This window comes from Cricetulus griseus, chromosome 2, assembly GCF_003668045.3.
Source record: "Cricetulus griseus strain 17A/GY chromosome 2, alternate assembly CriGri-PICRH-1.0, whole genome shotgun sequence".
Taxonomy (NCBI): Eukaryota; Metazoa; Chordata; class Mammalia; order Rodentia; family Cricetidae; genus Cricetulus; species Cricetulus griseus.
The window spans coordinates 284,243,466-284,258,491 of record NC_048595.1 but is presented as its reverse complement, the minus strand read 5'-3'; the positions used below and the strand labels follow the sequence as shown (position 1 = coordinate 284,258,491).

At 43.9% G+C, this 15,026-nt stretch overlaps 1 protein-coding gene across 2 annotated transcripts in view; it reads left to right on the top strand.

Moving 5' to 3' along the window:
* Positions 1-15,026, top strand: part of Cnksr3 (CNKSR family member 3) — a 90,589-nt gene that overhangs the window by 49,016 nt on the left and 26,547 nt on the right. For both annotated transcript variants that reach the window (XM_027401032.2, XM_035440415.1), the window contains exons 2-4: positions 2,739-2,902; positions 9,895-10,097; positions 11,487-11,574. In XM_027401032.2, the coding sequence (XP_027256833.1) occupies positions 2,739-2,902; positions 9,895-10,097; positions 11,487-11,574 (455 nt within the window). The remainder of the gene's footprint in view (positions 1-2,738; positions 2,903-9,894; positions 10,098-11,486; positions 11,575-15,026) is intronic.

The following is a 15,026-nucleotide window of genomic DNA, read 5'->3' as shown; positions in this document are numbered from 1 at the left end:
CAAAGCTGGTGGATTGGTTCACTCATGTCTGAGCCCCCTCCTCTGTGGGGCTACGTAATAGTCTAAATTAGCTATTTGAGAATGTCTAATTGTATTCTGAACAATAGGATAAAGGAACAATAGGCCGTGGCGTGCTGGGATAATACAGCTCTGTGGCAGGGCTATTTAAGACACAGCTATTCAGTATGCTGCCTTACAGGAAAGTGTGCAAGCCACGATAGTTCTGTCCTTACGATGCCTGCACTTGATAATCCTGCCTCTCAGCACTTGTGATAACTTGATCTCAGACTGCTCATATTCCTTTAGAAGCCTCAAGGCCATGCTCCCTGTTCTGTGCCCTTCAGTTGTAGACTTCTGGTTGTTGCAACCTGTGCTCTAGAATATTCATTATAACACAACCCTCTCTGTGTCCCAAACACTTCCCAAGGTTTGCAGATCTGCTTTGGAAGTCCCGTTTCCTCTGTGGTTTTTGGAAATTCAAGTAGGAATCCGGTCTGACTTTCACTTCTTACCTTTCAGGGGTTGCTGTCCACCCAGTAGCCATGACCCATGGTTTCTCCATCGTAAACCTTCACTAGAGAGGTTCTCGTGTATTCCATCTGGCTTCAAACTTAACTACACAGCTGAGGCTGGCATTGAACACCTACCTTCTTGCTCCCACTTGTTGAGTTCTGGGGTTTACAGGTGTGCTTCCTTCACCTCTCTGGTTTTATGAGGTGCTAGAGACTGAACCCAGACCTATGTGTGTGTTAGTCAAACACTCCAGTGCCTGAGCCATGCCCCCAGCCCTTCATTGCAGGTTTGATGGTCAAACTTATTCTGATCATACAAACTAATGTGAGCCTGTCTGTCAGCACTGTGCTTGAGTTTTGAGTATAATCTTTCCTGGTAGTCCCACTGGCCCATGGGCTGCCTTTATTTTGTTCAGGGAAAACGATTATATGTATGATGAGTGTGAAATTAGACAGCTGGCTTTGACTTCATTGCTTGGCTCTCATGTCAGAATCAGTGACTGCGAGGTTGAGATGGCACATTCACTTCTTCACAATTTCCCAAGGCTGGAAGCCTGGGATTAAGCCTTGGCTTGTTGATGGCCATCTTTTCCCTTTGTCCATCCACGTGTGTCTGCGTTGGGCTCAGGGATGCCTTCCACACACTTTGATCAGTTAAAGTGAACGCTTGTGCTTTGTATGGAATTGTATAAGTATTATCCTTTCTCATCTTCTATAAATGATAGTCTTTTGAAATAAATACTAAGATGACTTCTTGGTAAGCTCAGACAGGTTGATTACTTTGGAGTAAGATTCCCCGCCCTCCGTAAAATTGTGATCAGAAGTTGACCTGGGAGTTCTGTGTATAGGAGTAAAGATTCCCAAGGCTGTTTGTCCCACTCACTTAGCTGCTTTAAAAGAACCGAAGGATGAGTCAGTACTTGCAGTGGTATTTGGACCTGGAAAAATTCATTGGTCCTGGTACCTTGTCCTTATTCTGTATTCCATATTCATTAGAACTTTCTGGATTCATCACAAAATCTTCAGTTACAAAGTTCAGAAACTCGGCACGAACAACCTGAGGCTAGATAGGGAATTTGTTTCCTTTTTAGTGGGAGAGTCTTGGGATAAGAGCATCTCCAGTGGAGTCAGATGAAGACATTACAGGTCACCAAGATCAGGACATTACAGGTTACTAAGATCAGGACATTACAGGCCACCAAGATCCAGACATTACAGGTCACCAGGATCCAGACATTACAGGTCACCAAAATCTGGACATTACAGATCATGAAGGTCTCTATCAGAACATTTTCTCTTGCTCTCTCAAACGGATTTATTCCCAGAAAACTGACCAAAGAAGTGCCAGGGTTGTGTCCTGTGACTTATAACTGGGCTTTGTTTTCTTGTATCTGCATATCACATATCAAGGAAGATAATGATTGGCTCCACTTAAGTCAGTTGGTTGTCCCTGAGTCTATCACTGGAGTATTGTTGCTGAATTGGCCTTGTCTCAACCACAGCGGCAATAATCTTGATTGGCAAGCCTACTCGGAGAAGGGATGCTGTCGCTAGAGAAGGGTTGCTTAGTGAACAGCATATGGCTAGTTCACATCAGTAGTGGTTGGTGTTTATCCCTTCAGTATTCAGGACATGTTAGTATTCAGGCCTGCCTTTGGAGTTCTGACAAGATACACCCTCAGATGTTGCTACTAAGCACCACCCGTGCCTATTCAATATGTTCCTTTTTAAAAGGGCCCTGTCCACCTCCTTTCCCCCTCTTCCTTTCTTTCCTTTTCTTAGTGTCTGTCTGTCTGTCTGTCTGTCTGTCTGTCTGTCTCTCTCTTCTTTCCTGTTGCTCCTGTCCCTCGAGGCTGGTCCCCCCTCCCCATTTCCCCCTTTACGAGCCTTTTCCCCTAATTAAAAACCCCTCCTCTTGAACTCTGTCACATAGTATCTCTCTCCAGCCACTTTTTGAAATTACAGCAGGACATAGGAAGTACCTGCCATAAAGTCATGCTGTGCTGGGTCCATTTGAGAGTTCTCATAGCCCTACCCCCACCTGTTTGAGATGAGAAGATGTCACAGGAAAGGTGCCCATCCAGCAGAACACATGTCGAGATGACCAAATCCTGACAGCACAGTGATAGTGTATTTGATGATTGTTAAGATAGATTGAGATGTGGGCAATGCTGGGGTACTGCAACACCGTGACAATAACAGGCTTTCCCCACTTTATTTTTGTAGGGTTAGATGACTGCCTGCAGCCATACGTCCACAAGTTTGAGCGGGAGAAGATAGATGGTGAGCAGCTGCTGAAGATCTCCCACCAGGATCTCGAGGAACTGGGGGTCACACGGATTGGACACCAGGAGCTGGTGTTGGAGGCTGTCGACCTTCTCTGTGCACTGGTTAGTCTGTGGTGACTTGTTTAAGTCTTCAGTCTCTCAAGTTCTAATGTGGTTCGGCCCATCCGCACTCCTTTAACATGTTGAAAAGACACATCAGTGGAAAGTAAGAGAAAACAGGGCACCTTCTAGAGGAGAGGCTGGCAGATCATAAGCCATGAGCTCAGTCTGGCTCTTGTCTTTATGTATGTATGTATGTATGTATGTATGTATGTATGTATGTATGTATGTATGTATGTATGTATGTATGTATGTATGTATGTATGTATGTATGTATGTGAGGGTGCACAAATATGTTAAGTGCTCATGCATGCATGGAAATGCTGTCCACTTTTTTTTTTTCTTTTTGGCGGGGAGGGGGGTTTCGAGACAGGGTTTCTCTGTGGCTTTGGAGGCTGTCCTGCTCTTGTAGACCAGGCTGGTCTCGAACTCACAGAGATCGGCCTGCCTCTGCCACCTGAGTGCTGGGATTAAAGGCATGCACCACCACCGCCAGGCTTGCTGTCCACTTTTGATACAGGATCTTCCTCTGGCCTGGAGCTTGCCAGTTAGATTATCTGGCTAGTGAGCCCCAGGGATCCTTCTGTCTCCACCCCCCTCCCCCCAATCCCTGCAATTGGCGGGACATGATGCCTGGCATTCTTACCTGTGTGCTGGGTGTCGAACTCAGGTCCTCATGCTTACAAGGCAAGTATTTTACCAACTGACCGAGCTGTCTTCCCCAGGCCCTTTCTTTCCTTCCAATGAATGAGTGAATGAATGAAAAAATTAGCATACCAGGTATTAGATAACATGATGTTTGTTAAACAGAGTGTATTTTAGTGAATTCTTCTCCCCTCTATCTCACCCACCACTTGTCTTCTTTAACCCTCCCCCAGGCTCTTTTCCTCATTGATCTTTTTGTTCTTCCTCCTCCTTTTCCTGCACCCACACAGGTAGACATTGCACCCTTGTCTGTTAAATAAAGTTTTATTAGAACTCAGTCATCGATGCATTTATTATCTGAGACTGCTCTTGTGCCTCAAGGACAGATGGAGTCTCTGTCACACAGACCACATGTCCCTTCAGAGCCTGAAGTGTTTACTGTCTGATTATGTACAGAAAAGAGTCGTCTATTATTAAAAAAGAGCCTTTATTAGCCTTATTTTGAAATCTTTTACAAAGCACAGAATGACGGAGACAGCTGTGCATGAAGATGCCTCGCTCTAAATCGAAATGAGACATGCTAAATGTTCATGTCTGTTTCTGTTGCTATAAAGAGCACTGTGAGTTTCACAGGTACTCACTCTGTTTAAATAACTGATGTTTGTGCTTATACTAAGCAACCCCCCCCCCCAAGGCATTTAAATGTACAGGACTGTGAACTGTGTTCTAGATGGCAGGTGTTTGAACCCTGTGCAAGCCCTGATACTTGCATTATACCTGTGTCTCTGAAGTAATTTATTCAGATGTGGCCTAAAACACCTGTAAGGGCATTTGTTTACAGACTGGCTGGCATGGGTGGGACTAGGGTCTGTCATCATAGGGCCACACTTAGGAAGATGTTCACTTATCTGTCAGGGTTGGGTACCTTCTCCAGCATTCAGGCTAGGTTAATAACAATCTGAACCTGAGCCAAGGGGATATACAATTACATCACCCGGCATGGTGGGAACCAATGTGTATGGGTGACCTGCCATGGCTGGTCTGCATTCCATCGATTATATAACACTTGCCACACTGCGAGTATTCTTTTCCTTTAAATGGACAGAGCCTTGTCTTCTGCTCTGAGATGCACCGCTCTTGTTTAGGAAAGTAATGGGGAAATTATTTGTGGGTGATAAATGAGCTGCCACAGGGGAGACGCCGTGGCCAAGTGGTCTGAGTGCTGGCCTGAGAGGCAGGATTTTTGTGTCCTAATCTTGGCTCTGCTCCAGGCTACTCCTTCTGTGACCCCCGGGGGACTGTGGTGTCTATTCCCCCGATCTGTACAGTAACTATCACCTTAGATGTGGCCCTGCACTCACGTGGGTGTTCTGCATTGTTGAGGATGTGCCCAGTCATTCTGCAGATTATTAAAACTGTCTGCTCTTCAGAGCCAAACGTGCTTGAGTTTACTTCAGTCACACTTGCTGGGAAACACAGCTTTGCGGTCTTTTCTGTGAGAATGTTCTGCACTGTTGTGTTGTCTCCTTCACTTTGCAGTTTTCTTTGAGGACAAGCAAATTGCCTTGAAACCCACAGTATGGAAGTAAGGAGGACAGGTGGGGTGCAGGCACATTGTGTTTGTCAGGGAAAGGAGAAAGCAGTTGCCCCTGGATATGGACTCTTTGCTCTTTTCCCTTCACTACCTTTTAAAATGTTGCACCAAAAAATGGACAAAGCTGGACCAATGCCAGAACCTAGAGCTGTGTTTTATCTCCTACAATTTCCTGCTAATTTCCTCTGTAGTCCAGGCTCTGACCTCAGTCTCACTGGGGACTCTATATAGCAGTGTGCCCTGGCTTCGTTGCAGTAGGGATAAGGGGTGACCTCCCCCAGAGTCTGCAAGTGAAACTGCTTTTTTTTTTTTTTCTGAGTAGGAGAGAGTCTAATATAGCTTTATTAAATATCTGTAGTCTTCATATAATCCTCTGTAAAATACTATTCTAACACAGCATAATTATACTTTTTTAAAATCTGATGCCATGATGATCTTTGGATGGCTACATGATTGAGACTGTTTTGCTTTGAATAATTCATTTGCTGGGCAGTTAATATGGAGCTGTGGTTAGCCCTGGTGCTGGAAAGGTTTCTAGGCAAACTTACTGTAGTGAGTTTTTTTAATGGGCAGGAAGTGAACACAAGTTGGATTAAGAAGGACAGGGGGTGGGGAGGGGTGGGAGGAGGTGGTTCCATTGGGATCACTGGAAGGTTTTGGAGCATTGATAAGGACAGATAGAAAGGAGAGGGAGGGACCTAAACTCAGAGAGAATAATTCTCCAAGCTGGTGAGTCATAACTAGAGGATGAGGAGGGGATATCATCCCAAGTTCAAGGCCCGCTCCCTTTGCCTCTTAAATTTTTTATCTCTGATGCTTTTACATATGGGAATTGTAGTTGCCCACCCTTAGTTTTATTTAGAATACAGTAATTTCAGTTATTGTTACTATCTAGGAAGACCTCTAGTGAAAAGGCACCATTTTTGGAAAAAGATGTCACATAAGTAAAAATATTAAAACCTTACAGCTAAATTAAGAATAAATAAATAAATTCAGTGTTAGAATTTCTCAAATGCACTTAGATAAGTGCATTTGTGTTAAAGTTTTTATATGTATGAAGATTTAACCTCTTTATAAAATTGTGCTCAAGTGTACATGCATCTCATCTTTCTAGTTTTAGGATTTATTTTGGGGGAAAGAAACCAATTAGAGCCAACCCAGTGGAAAATGGACAGAAGCAGTCATAAGAAGCCCCCATCTCCCGTTCGTTTTTTTTTTTTTATATTCATACTTTATTTTTAAACTTTGTCAAGAGAAGGGAGTTTGAAGTCCTCTGCAACAGTAAAATGTATTTTAACCTTCATTGGGTTCCAGGAGTCTTACATTTATAGGAGTAAAAATTCCAAGATGATTGTGGTGATGTTGGCTGCAGAACACCAGCCACTCCTGCTTTTAGTGAACACTCTTGATAGAAGTTGGCAGGCTGGGTAGTTGACAGAATGAGAGCCTTCCCTGGCATCCCAGACACAAGTCTTCCTTCAAAACAAGCCGTGTCTTGTAGGCTCTTTATCTGTCCATTTGTGAAGTTTTGAAATTAAAAGCCACGTGGAAACCTCTCCTTACTTCCTCTTCTCCACTGAATGAGGATATTCTATTTTAGACTTTAGGAAAAAGCCAGTGATAGGAGAAAAAAAAAAAAGTGATTGTAAGGTTTAGATACAATATTGATACAGGAAACATTTTGAAATTTGTATTCTTTCGAAGATTGTATAAAAGCTTTTAGAATTTGGCTTTCTTCCTTCTAAAATTTCCAAGTTACAAAAAGATTTAAAAAAAAAATTCTTTGTGCATCTATGTGGTGTATGTGCACACGGGTGCAGGTGACTGTGGAGTCCTGAAGTATCAGATCTCCTGGAGGTTGAGTTACAGATGGTTGTGAACCATTTGATGTGGGTGCCAGGAACCCAACTCAGGGCCTCCCTAAGGGCAGTGTATCCTCTTAACTGCTGCGCCACCTCTCCTCCCCTCCAAGGTGTTAAAGTTAATTATTTTAAAACATTTTCATTCTGTGTGCATGGGTGTTTTGTTAACCTGTGTGCCCCATGCCCACAGAAGAGGCCCTTGGAGTCACAGATGGTGGTGAGCTACATGTAGGTGTAGGGACTAGAACAGGTATCCCCCGAAGAGCAGCCAGTGACCTTAACCACCAGGTCATTTCTCTAGCTCCTAAAACTTTTCTCTTTTTTTTTAAAAGTAGAAGCAGTGCAGATTTAAACTGCCAGTAGAGTCTGTTTAAAGTCATCGTCACTAGAGCAAACCCCTCTTGTTATTAATTCATTATTTCTTGCTGAAAAAGGAAGTTATTGCAAACCTCTAAGTATGTGTATGCTTAGATGTATAGATTGTGCAAAATTATCCCCTCTTTGTCTCTCTCCAAGCATAAGGTGGCTCGAGCCAGTTCAGAGGTGCCTGACACTCTAGAGGTGACGGATCAGGTGAACATAAAACTTTCATGAATGAAGTATCTTTGGTTAGTTTGTACTAGGTCTGGGGTTACTAGCTGGTCCTCCCTCCCTCCCTCCCTCCCTCCCTCCCCCTCCTCCCTCCCTCCCTCCCTCCCTCCCTCTTGAGTCTCATGTGCCCATCTTGGCTTCAGACTGTCCATGCTCCTGCCTCAGCTTCCTGATTTCTGGATGAAGTGTGTGCACTTGCATACCCAGTCTGTTTGTCTTAACTCTTGTCTTGTGTCTATCCTGTGCTGATCTCACATCTTGGCTTTCCCTTGGACAGGGTGCTAGCAAGTGAAAGTACACAGCACGCTGAGCCAAAGGCTGGGCCTGCATGCTGTCTCTTGATTGGAATCCCAGCCTTGTCTTTGGTCACCTGTGTAGTCTCATGATGCACCACCATTCTTGAGCCTTGGTTTTTTCAGCTTTAAAGTAGTAATGCAGGTGTAGTGTCTGTAATCAGACCATCTGAGATCTGTGAGACTTTCAGAGTGTCAGAGTGGGGTCAGAAGTCAAAATTGTTTTATCTCATCTCCCGTAAGGGTCATAGTCAAGACTCTAAAAATCCCATGCATAATTGCCTTCAGACTATGACACAGAAATTAAAAATCAATTGTTTTATTTTATAATTGAGTCCTATCCACAGGATAAGTCGTGTACATGCAGATATTCCAAAATCCTAAACTACCCAAAATCTAAAACCTGGCTAGTCCCAAGCATTTGAGATAAGGAACACCGAATATGCTGGCAAGTTTTGTGTTAACCTGACACCAGCTAGAGTAATTTGGGAAAAGGGACCCTTACTTGAAAATACCTCTACCAAATTGACCTGTGGGCAAAGCTGTGGTGCATTTCCTTGATTGATGATTGCTATGGGAGGACCTAGCTTACTGTGGCCAGTACTATCCCTGAGCTGGTGGTCCTGGGTTCTATAAGAAGGCAGGCTGAGCAAGCCATGAGGAGCAAACCAATAAGCAGCACTCCTCCATGGCCTCTGCATCAGCTCCTGCTTCCAGGTTCCTGTCCTGTTTGAGTTCCTGTCTTGATGTCCCTGGATGATGGACTACAAGCTGTAAGATGAAATAAATGCTTTCTGTCTAACTTGCTTTTGGTCATAGTGTTTCATCACAGCATTAGAAACCCTCACTGAAACACTGAACTTGCAGGCACATTTCTGCCTTCAGTAGCCACTTCCCTCAGGGGACACAAGTCAAGCAGTTCTTGCCATATGGCAAGTATCTAATATATTGTGCCCAGATTCCAAATGGCACCAGGTCCCTTCTTTGAAATTATATTGGGACAATATCGTATACCCCACACAGTATCTCCTCTCTTTGCTAAAACAATCAGACATTGATTTGGCATGTTTGTTTACATTACAACAAATTCCCCTTCCCCAACATCACCTCAGATTTGGTTATTATTTATTTTTATCTGAAAGGGGGCCTAAGACAATATTGTCACACAAAATTTCTATCTCTGTCTACCTCCTACCTACCTACCTAACTACCTACCACAGTGCTTGAGTTGGAACTTAGGGCCCGAGCATGGTACACAAGCATTCTATCACTGAACTGCACTCCAAGCCTAAAGGTGATGTTTCTAAAGCAGGCAGATAAGTTAAAATAGTTGAAAGCAGATGTTAAATGGTGGGTGAACTGATAGTACCGCCTTTTCTCAGTCCCTTCTGTTGGAAATCCATCTCTTTCTCACCTGTGGTGCTGTGGTGGGGCATGCAGAGTCCTGGTCTGGCAGGTGGTCCAGATGGGGCAGAAGTAGGTAACAAGCTGGAGAGTAAGTGGAAGTCACTATTCTACTCCCAGGGAACACATGCAATGACATGTTTGGGAGACATTCTTGGTTGTTACATATAGGGAGTGAGAATCTGATATCTGAAGTGTGTGTAGGGAGTTATGGGTGAGTGTGGTTGCTAACATCCTGCCATGCATGGGAGCTCTCCTCAATAGTTACCCCACCACACATCAGTTGACTGAAGTCTGCTCTGAACTAAATGGTCAAGAGTCCTGTCCCAAGAGAGGACATCTTTCCAGGCATGAGTGATAGGAATGGCCTCTCCTTGTTTCTATCTATGTGAAGAGCATTTTGAGATAAAGGTCTATGGAGGTCAAAGCCCCTGAGGCAGGAGAAGGCTGTGTGAAGAGTAGAGTAAGGGCTAGCTTGTGGGAAGGTGGCTGGAGTGGGCAGGATTCTGTGGGAGTTGGATAAGTTACTCCAGCTACTCAGTCACTTGAGAGTTTAGACATTGTTGATAGTTTAACATCTTTTCCCTTTGATTTTATTTCCTGCAGAATTATGGCCTTGAAACGGATAATATGAAGAACTTGGCTCTGAAACTTCGAGCGTCTTCCCACAATTTACAGAATTACATAAGTAGCCGGCGGAAGAGTTCAGCTTACGATGGGAACACGTCCCGCAAGCCCCCCAATGAGTTTCTGACTTCCGTGGTGGAGCTCATTGGCGCTGCTAAGGCCTTGCTGGCATGGCTGGACCGGTAAGCTGTGATGGGTGCAGTGCTTCCTTGCTGGTGTGGCTGGACCGGTGAGCTGTGATGTGTGCAGTGCTTCCTTGCTGATATGGCTGGACCGGTGAGCTGTGATGGGTGCAGTGCATCCTGGGGCTCATAGAGCCCTGCGATGCTCTGAAGCCTCGGCTCTGCCTCAGAAAGAGAAACCATTGTTCCTTAGATCCCTTCTCCCTGGAATCCAGGGTCATGGGTCAGAGGTAGATCTTAGTGTTCTTCTGAAAGTTCCTTAGGAGGTCAAAAGCAGGAATGAATGAGCCCAAGTTCAGAGGGTGTGAAACTGTGCCAAAGGTGGTTTTACTGAGATTAAACATTAGCGCTGGAGGTATGCGGTTGGTATGAAGCAGTTCGTCGACTTGACTCATTTCCATTGTATTTTGTTTTTTGTCCTCCCCCCCATCCAGATTCCTGGTTTTTTCAATGCATTTTTATTAATTTTTTGAGACTTTGAGACAGTGTATCTTGTTCATGTTCCACCCCCATATTTCACCCTCCAGCTCCTTCTCCACAGACTCTCCTCCACACCCCTCACTTGTGTCCTCTTGCAGTTTTCCCCGAGCCTTAGCTGTAGATGCTGTGTTGAAAATGTATCAATTGGGGACAGGACCCCATGGTCAGTTGATCTCTGCATTTTGACCAGTTACAGTTTTCTATAACATTCTCTGTCTACAGTACAAGAAGCTTATTTGATGAGGGTTGAGAGCTACACTTATCTGTGGGTTTAAGGACAAGTATTTCAAATGTAGTTAGACATTATACTGGCTTAGGAGACTGCAGTAGTAGGCTTTCTTCTGGATTCCATGGCCTCACCAGTCACAGGCATTTGGCTGAATTTACAGTGCCAGGCATGAGCTCATTCCTATTGAGCAGGCCTTGCATCTAATTAGACAGTCATTAGTTACCTTCAGGATCTTTCAGAATATTTTACCGTGGTGGTGATTGTTGTGGGTCATGGATGGTATAAATGGATAGTGCTATTGATGCTGTTCTCTCTTGGCCATGTGTATGACCCTCTTCTGATACTCAGGGTCAGATTTCTATGTATTCAGAAGAAATAGCACGATGAAAGATAACTTAAGCTGGGCATTGGTGCGCATGCCTTTAATCCCAGCACTCGGGAGGCAGAGTCGGGTGGATCTCTGGGAGTTCGAAGCCAGCCTCGTCTACAGATCAAGTTCCAGGACAGTCTCCAAAGCAATAAAGAGAAACCCTGTCTCAAAAAAAAAAAAAAAAAAAAAAAAAAAATAACTTAAGCCATCCTGCAATGTCACCATGCCTGCTGGCATCTAGGGTGGGACTCTCAGGGATTTCCTTCTCCATCATCTTCCCCTCACTGAGGAGAGTTCTGTTCCTTCCTAGGGCTCCATTCACTGGGATCACAGATTTCTCAGTGACAAAGAACAAAATCATCCAACTGTGCCTGGACCTGACCACGACAGTCCAGAAGGTCAGTAATGCATCATCACCAGTTTCTAGAACTTTCTCCTCTTCTTTATTCCAAGTGTTCCCTGTGTGCACACAAGTCTCATCCTCCCCTTCTACCAGAATTAGGTGGAGATGAAAGACTTTAAGTTTGAACAGATGGCTTCTGTGAAAAACGACTAGCAGCCTCGGGCTCATAAATTATTTCTTTTGTCTTATAATCATGAATACCTGTGCATTTCTCTGAACATGGTAGTGTGCTTCTCACTTTGTTCTGAGTGCTTTGTTGTGCCTGCTGGTTCTGACTTTTCACTGGACCTGTGTTGTTGGAAAAAGGTCAGGATGGGACAGGTTGTGAGGCTATAACAAATAACTCCAAACCTCAGCAGTTTATCCCTTAGATATTTACAAGGAATGGCTCCCACTGGGAGATGGTGTCTGGTTCTTCTTACTGCACACAGTCAGCACCTGCTTTGATTGTCCCATGGCAGAGAGGCAAAGAGCCTTGGTGGACCTGACAGGTCAGTTTCCCTCATGGCTCTCCAGTCAGACTCAGACTTAGATATATAAATTATTTTTAATTGAATTTGTTATAGATATAAGGAAGGAGTTTCTTTCTTCATATCTATTTGGTTTTAAAATTTTTATTTTTAATTTTTAATAGGGGTGTTTTCCTCTTCCCTGTGTTTGCGTGTGTCTGTGCGCCTGCCCAGACACACACGTGCAGATGCCCAGAGTCTAGAAGAGGGCATTGGATCCCTTGAAGCTGGAGTTACAGGTGGTTGTGAATCTCCCAGTTTGATACTGGGAATAGAACTTGGGTCCTCTGTGGTATTAGCAAGTGCTTGTAACCAGTGAGCTGTCCCTCAGTCTCTCCATTTGGTTTTAACTTTGTGATTTGTTACTTGTTTCTGTGGATGATCTGATAGAAAAATAAAGGTATCCTTCCCTTATTTCTGACTATGCAGCAACAGATGCAGGTGTGCGTGTGTATATGTGCATGCGTGCATGCCTGTGTAATTTGTGTGTGTGTGTGTGTGTGTGTGTGTGTGTGTGTGTGTGTGTGCTGTTTTCTTCTGTAACACAGAGGGAAATGTGGCTTTGCTTGTGCCAGTTATTTGAGATCTAGTCCTGAGTAGCCACTGAGTTTGAAGCTCATGTGCTTTGGACCTGGGATCTGACAGAGGTGCCCAGGGATACTATATGGATCTGTGTTTTTGCTCATTTATATGATGTGTGAGGTAATTTTGATGGTAGGAGTCTGGTGTCAGCTGTGATACAAAAGCACCATGCTGTCTGAGACCAGGCATTAATGGCGGACTGTGTTTCCCCAATGCCTACCTCAGGGTTCTTTTTCTTCTCACTTCCCCACCCTCCTTACTATTCTGAATACTCCTTTGATTTATAATGGAGTTTACTTGCAATCCATTACATCGAAGTATAAGAGCCAAACAATGAGATTAGCAAGTGGGCCACTGTAGCTCATAGGTGCACACCTGTGTTATTCCTAGTTGGTGAGCCTGATTTGGGTTGCAGCTGTGGAGCATGGGGGAGCAGAGGGAAAGTGAGGAGGCAGGGGGCAGATGCAATGGTATTTGTTTTTACAGAATCAGAAGGCTTTGCCTGAGCAGGTTAGCATTGGCTTTGCAGGCATTGGTACAGTTCTTTCAATAAATATTTACTTGGCACCCGTGATTGCCACTGTTCTAGGCACCAGGGTGCCAGATTGAATAAATAGATGAGATGTCTGTGACTCAATGGCTTAGTGTCTAGGAAGGAGAAGCAAGAATCAAGGTCTGTGAGCAAAGTTACATTATGTGCAAAGTTGCACAAAGTTAGCAAGCTGGGGAGGGAAAGGAGCAGGATGGGGAGGCCAGATGCTTGGCACCCGTGGCTGCTGCCAACCTTGCTGGGAAGATGCCATTGGGATATGGATCTGTGCTCACCTGGGATATGGTTGTGCTCACCTGGCAGGATTGGCCTGTTGCAGGACCCCAGTTTGAAGCTTTTTTTTTTGTAGGTTGAGAGCTATTGATACTATGCACTGATGATTGGGAAAATGTATTCCTCTTTCAACTGGGAAGTCTAGGTTCAGTGTGGCTGTGCCTTCTACGGAGTGAAGGCACTTGTTCTTGCCACTGGGGCCTCATGGCACATGACACACAATGGAGGGTAATTTTCAAAGTGCAATTCAGTGGGGAGACAGGCAGTTGTCACTCAGGAAGCTGATGGAATTGGTCTTTTGTTAGGAGATTGAACCTTGCACTCACGGGTCACGAGAGGTACCGTGCTTGCTAGTGTGAGTGTGTATCATTCGTTTTCTGCTACTCTGTGCACTCACTGGGGGAGTTAGTCTAATGGTTGAGAGCATATTCTTCATAGGTTCAAATCCCATCCTTACCACACATTAGAACCGGACCCTGGATAACTCATTTAAGATTTACAAGGCTTTGCTCTCTTGTCTGTAATGTGAGAACCCTGATATTTGCTTTATCTGATGGCCTGGTGGGATTGCTGTAAGTTCCCCTTCCCAGTCCCATTTGTGAATAAGAAAAAGGCATTATGAACATGAGATGAGAAATGCCAGAGGTTGTGATTCACACCTTTAATTCCAGTACTTGGGAGGCAGAGTAGGCAGATTTTTGTGAGTTAGAGGTCAGTGTGGACTACTTTGTGAGTTTCAGGACAGCCAGGACTACTTTTTTTTTTTTTTAAGATGTGAAGCAAAATGATGCTTAATTTTTTAAATAATCATATATACATATGTATATATGTATATACACATATATACAAATATAGCCAGATGTCCATAAACCTATATGTAAAGGAAGAAATAAATATAGCTGGTAGTTTGAGAGAGAAATTGTATTTATCCTGGCAGGGAAACAGGTAGGCAGAGAGTGTAGGGGACTAAGCAAAGAAAGGGAGGGGAAGAGAGAGATGTTTTATTTATAAAAGTCATATATATGACCACACACGTGTAAATGATATGAATGAGAGAGTGTGTGTGTGTGTGTGTGTGTGTGTGTGTGTGTGTGTGTGTGTATGTGTGTGTGTGTATGTATGTTTGTGTACGTTGCCGGGACTAGAAAGCAGGGCTTCTTCTTGTAAGTATGCTTACTTATATCTCGAGTGCACCGAGCTACAGTCTCAAGGGAAATAGGAGATGTTTTAAAAATGGCATCTACCTCAAATACGGTCTGGAAGGTGATGTGTGATGTAACATAGAAAGCATAGCACTGCCTCAAAAGAATACACTCAAGTGGGGATATTAATATCTTGCCTTTTTGGGTATTTTGGAGGAAATACTGTTTCTCAGAGTTGGACTTGATAATTTAAGGAGAACGAAGGAAAAATATATATATATATGCTGCCCTCATATGCTGCCCTCAATTTCTGGAACTTAAAAATCTTTTAATTTGAACACATTTTCATAACTCTGAGTTTGGTCTTTGACAGTTCATTCAAATGTATATA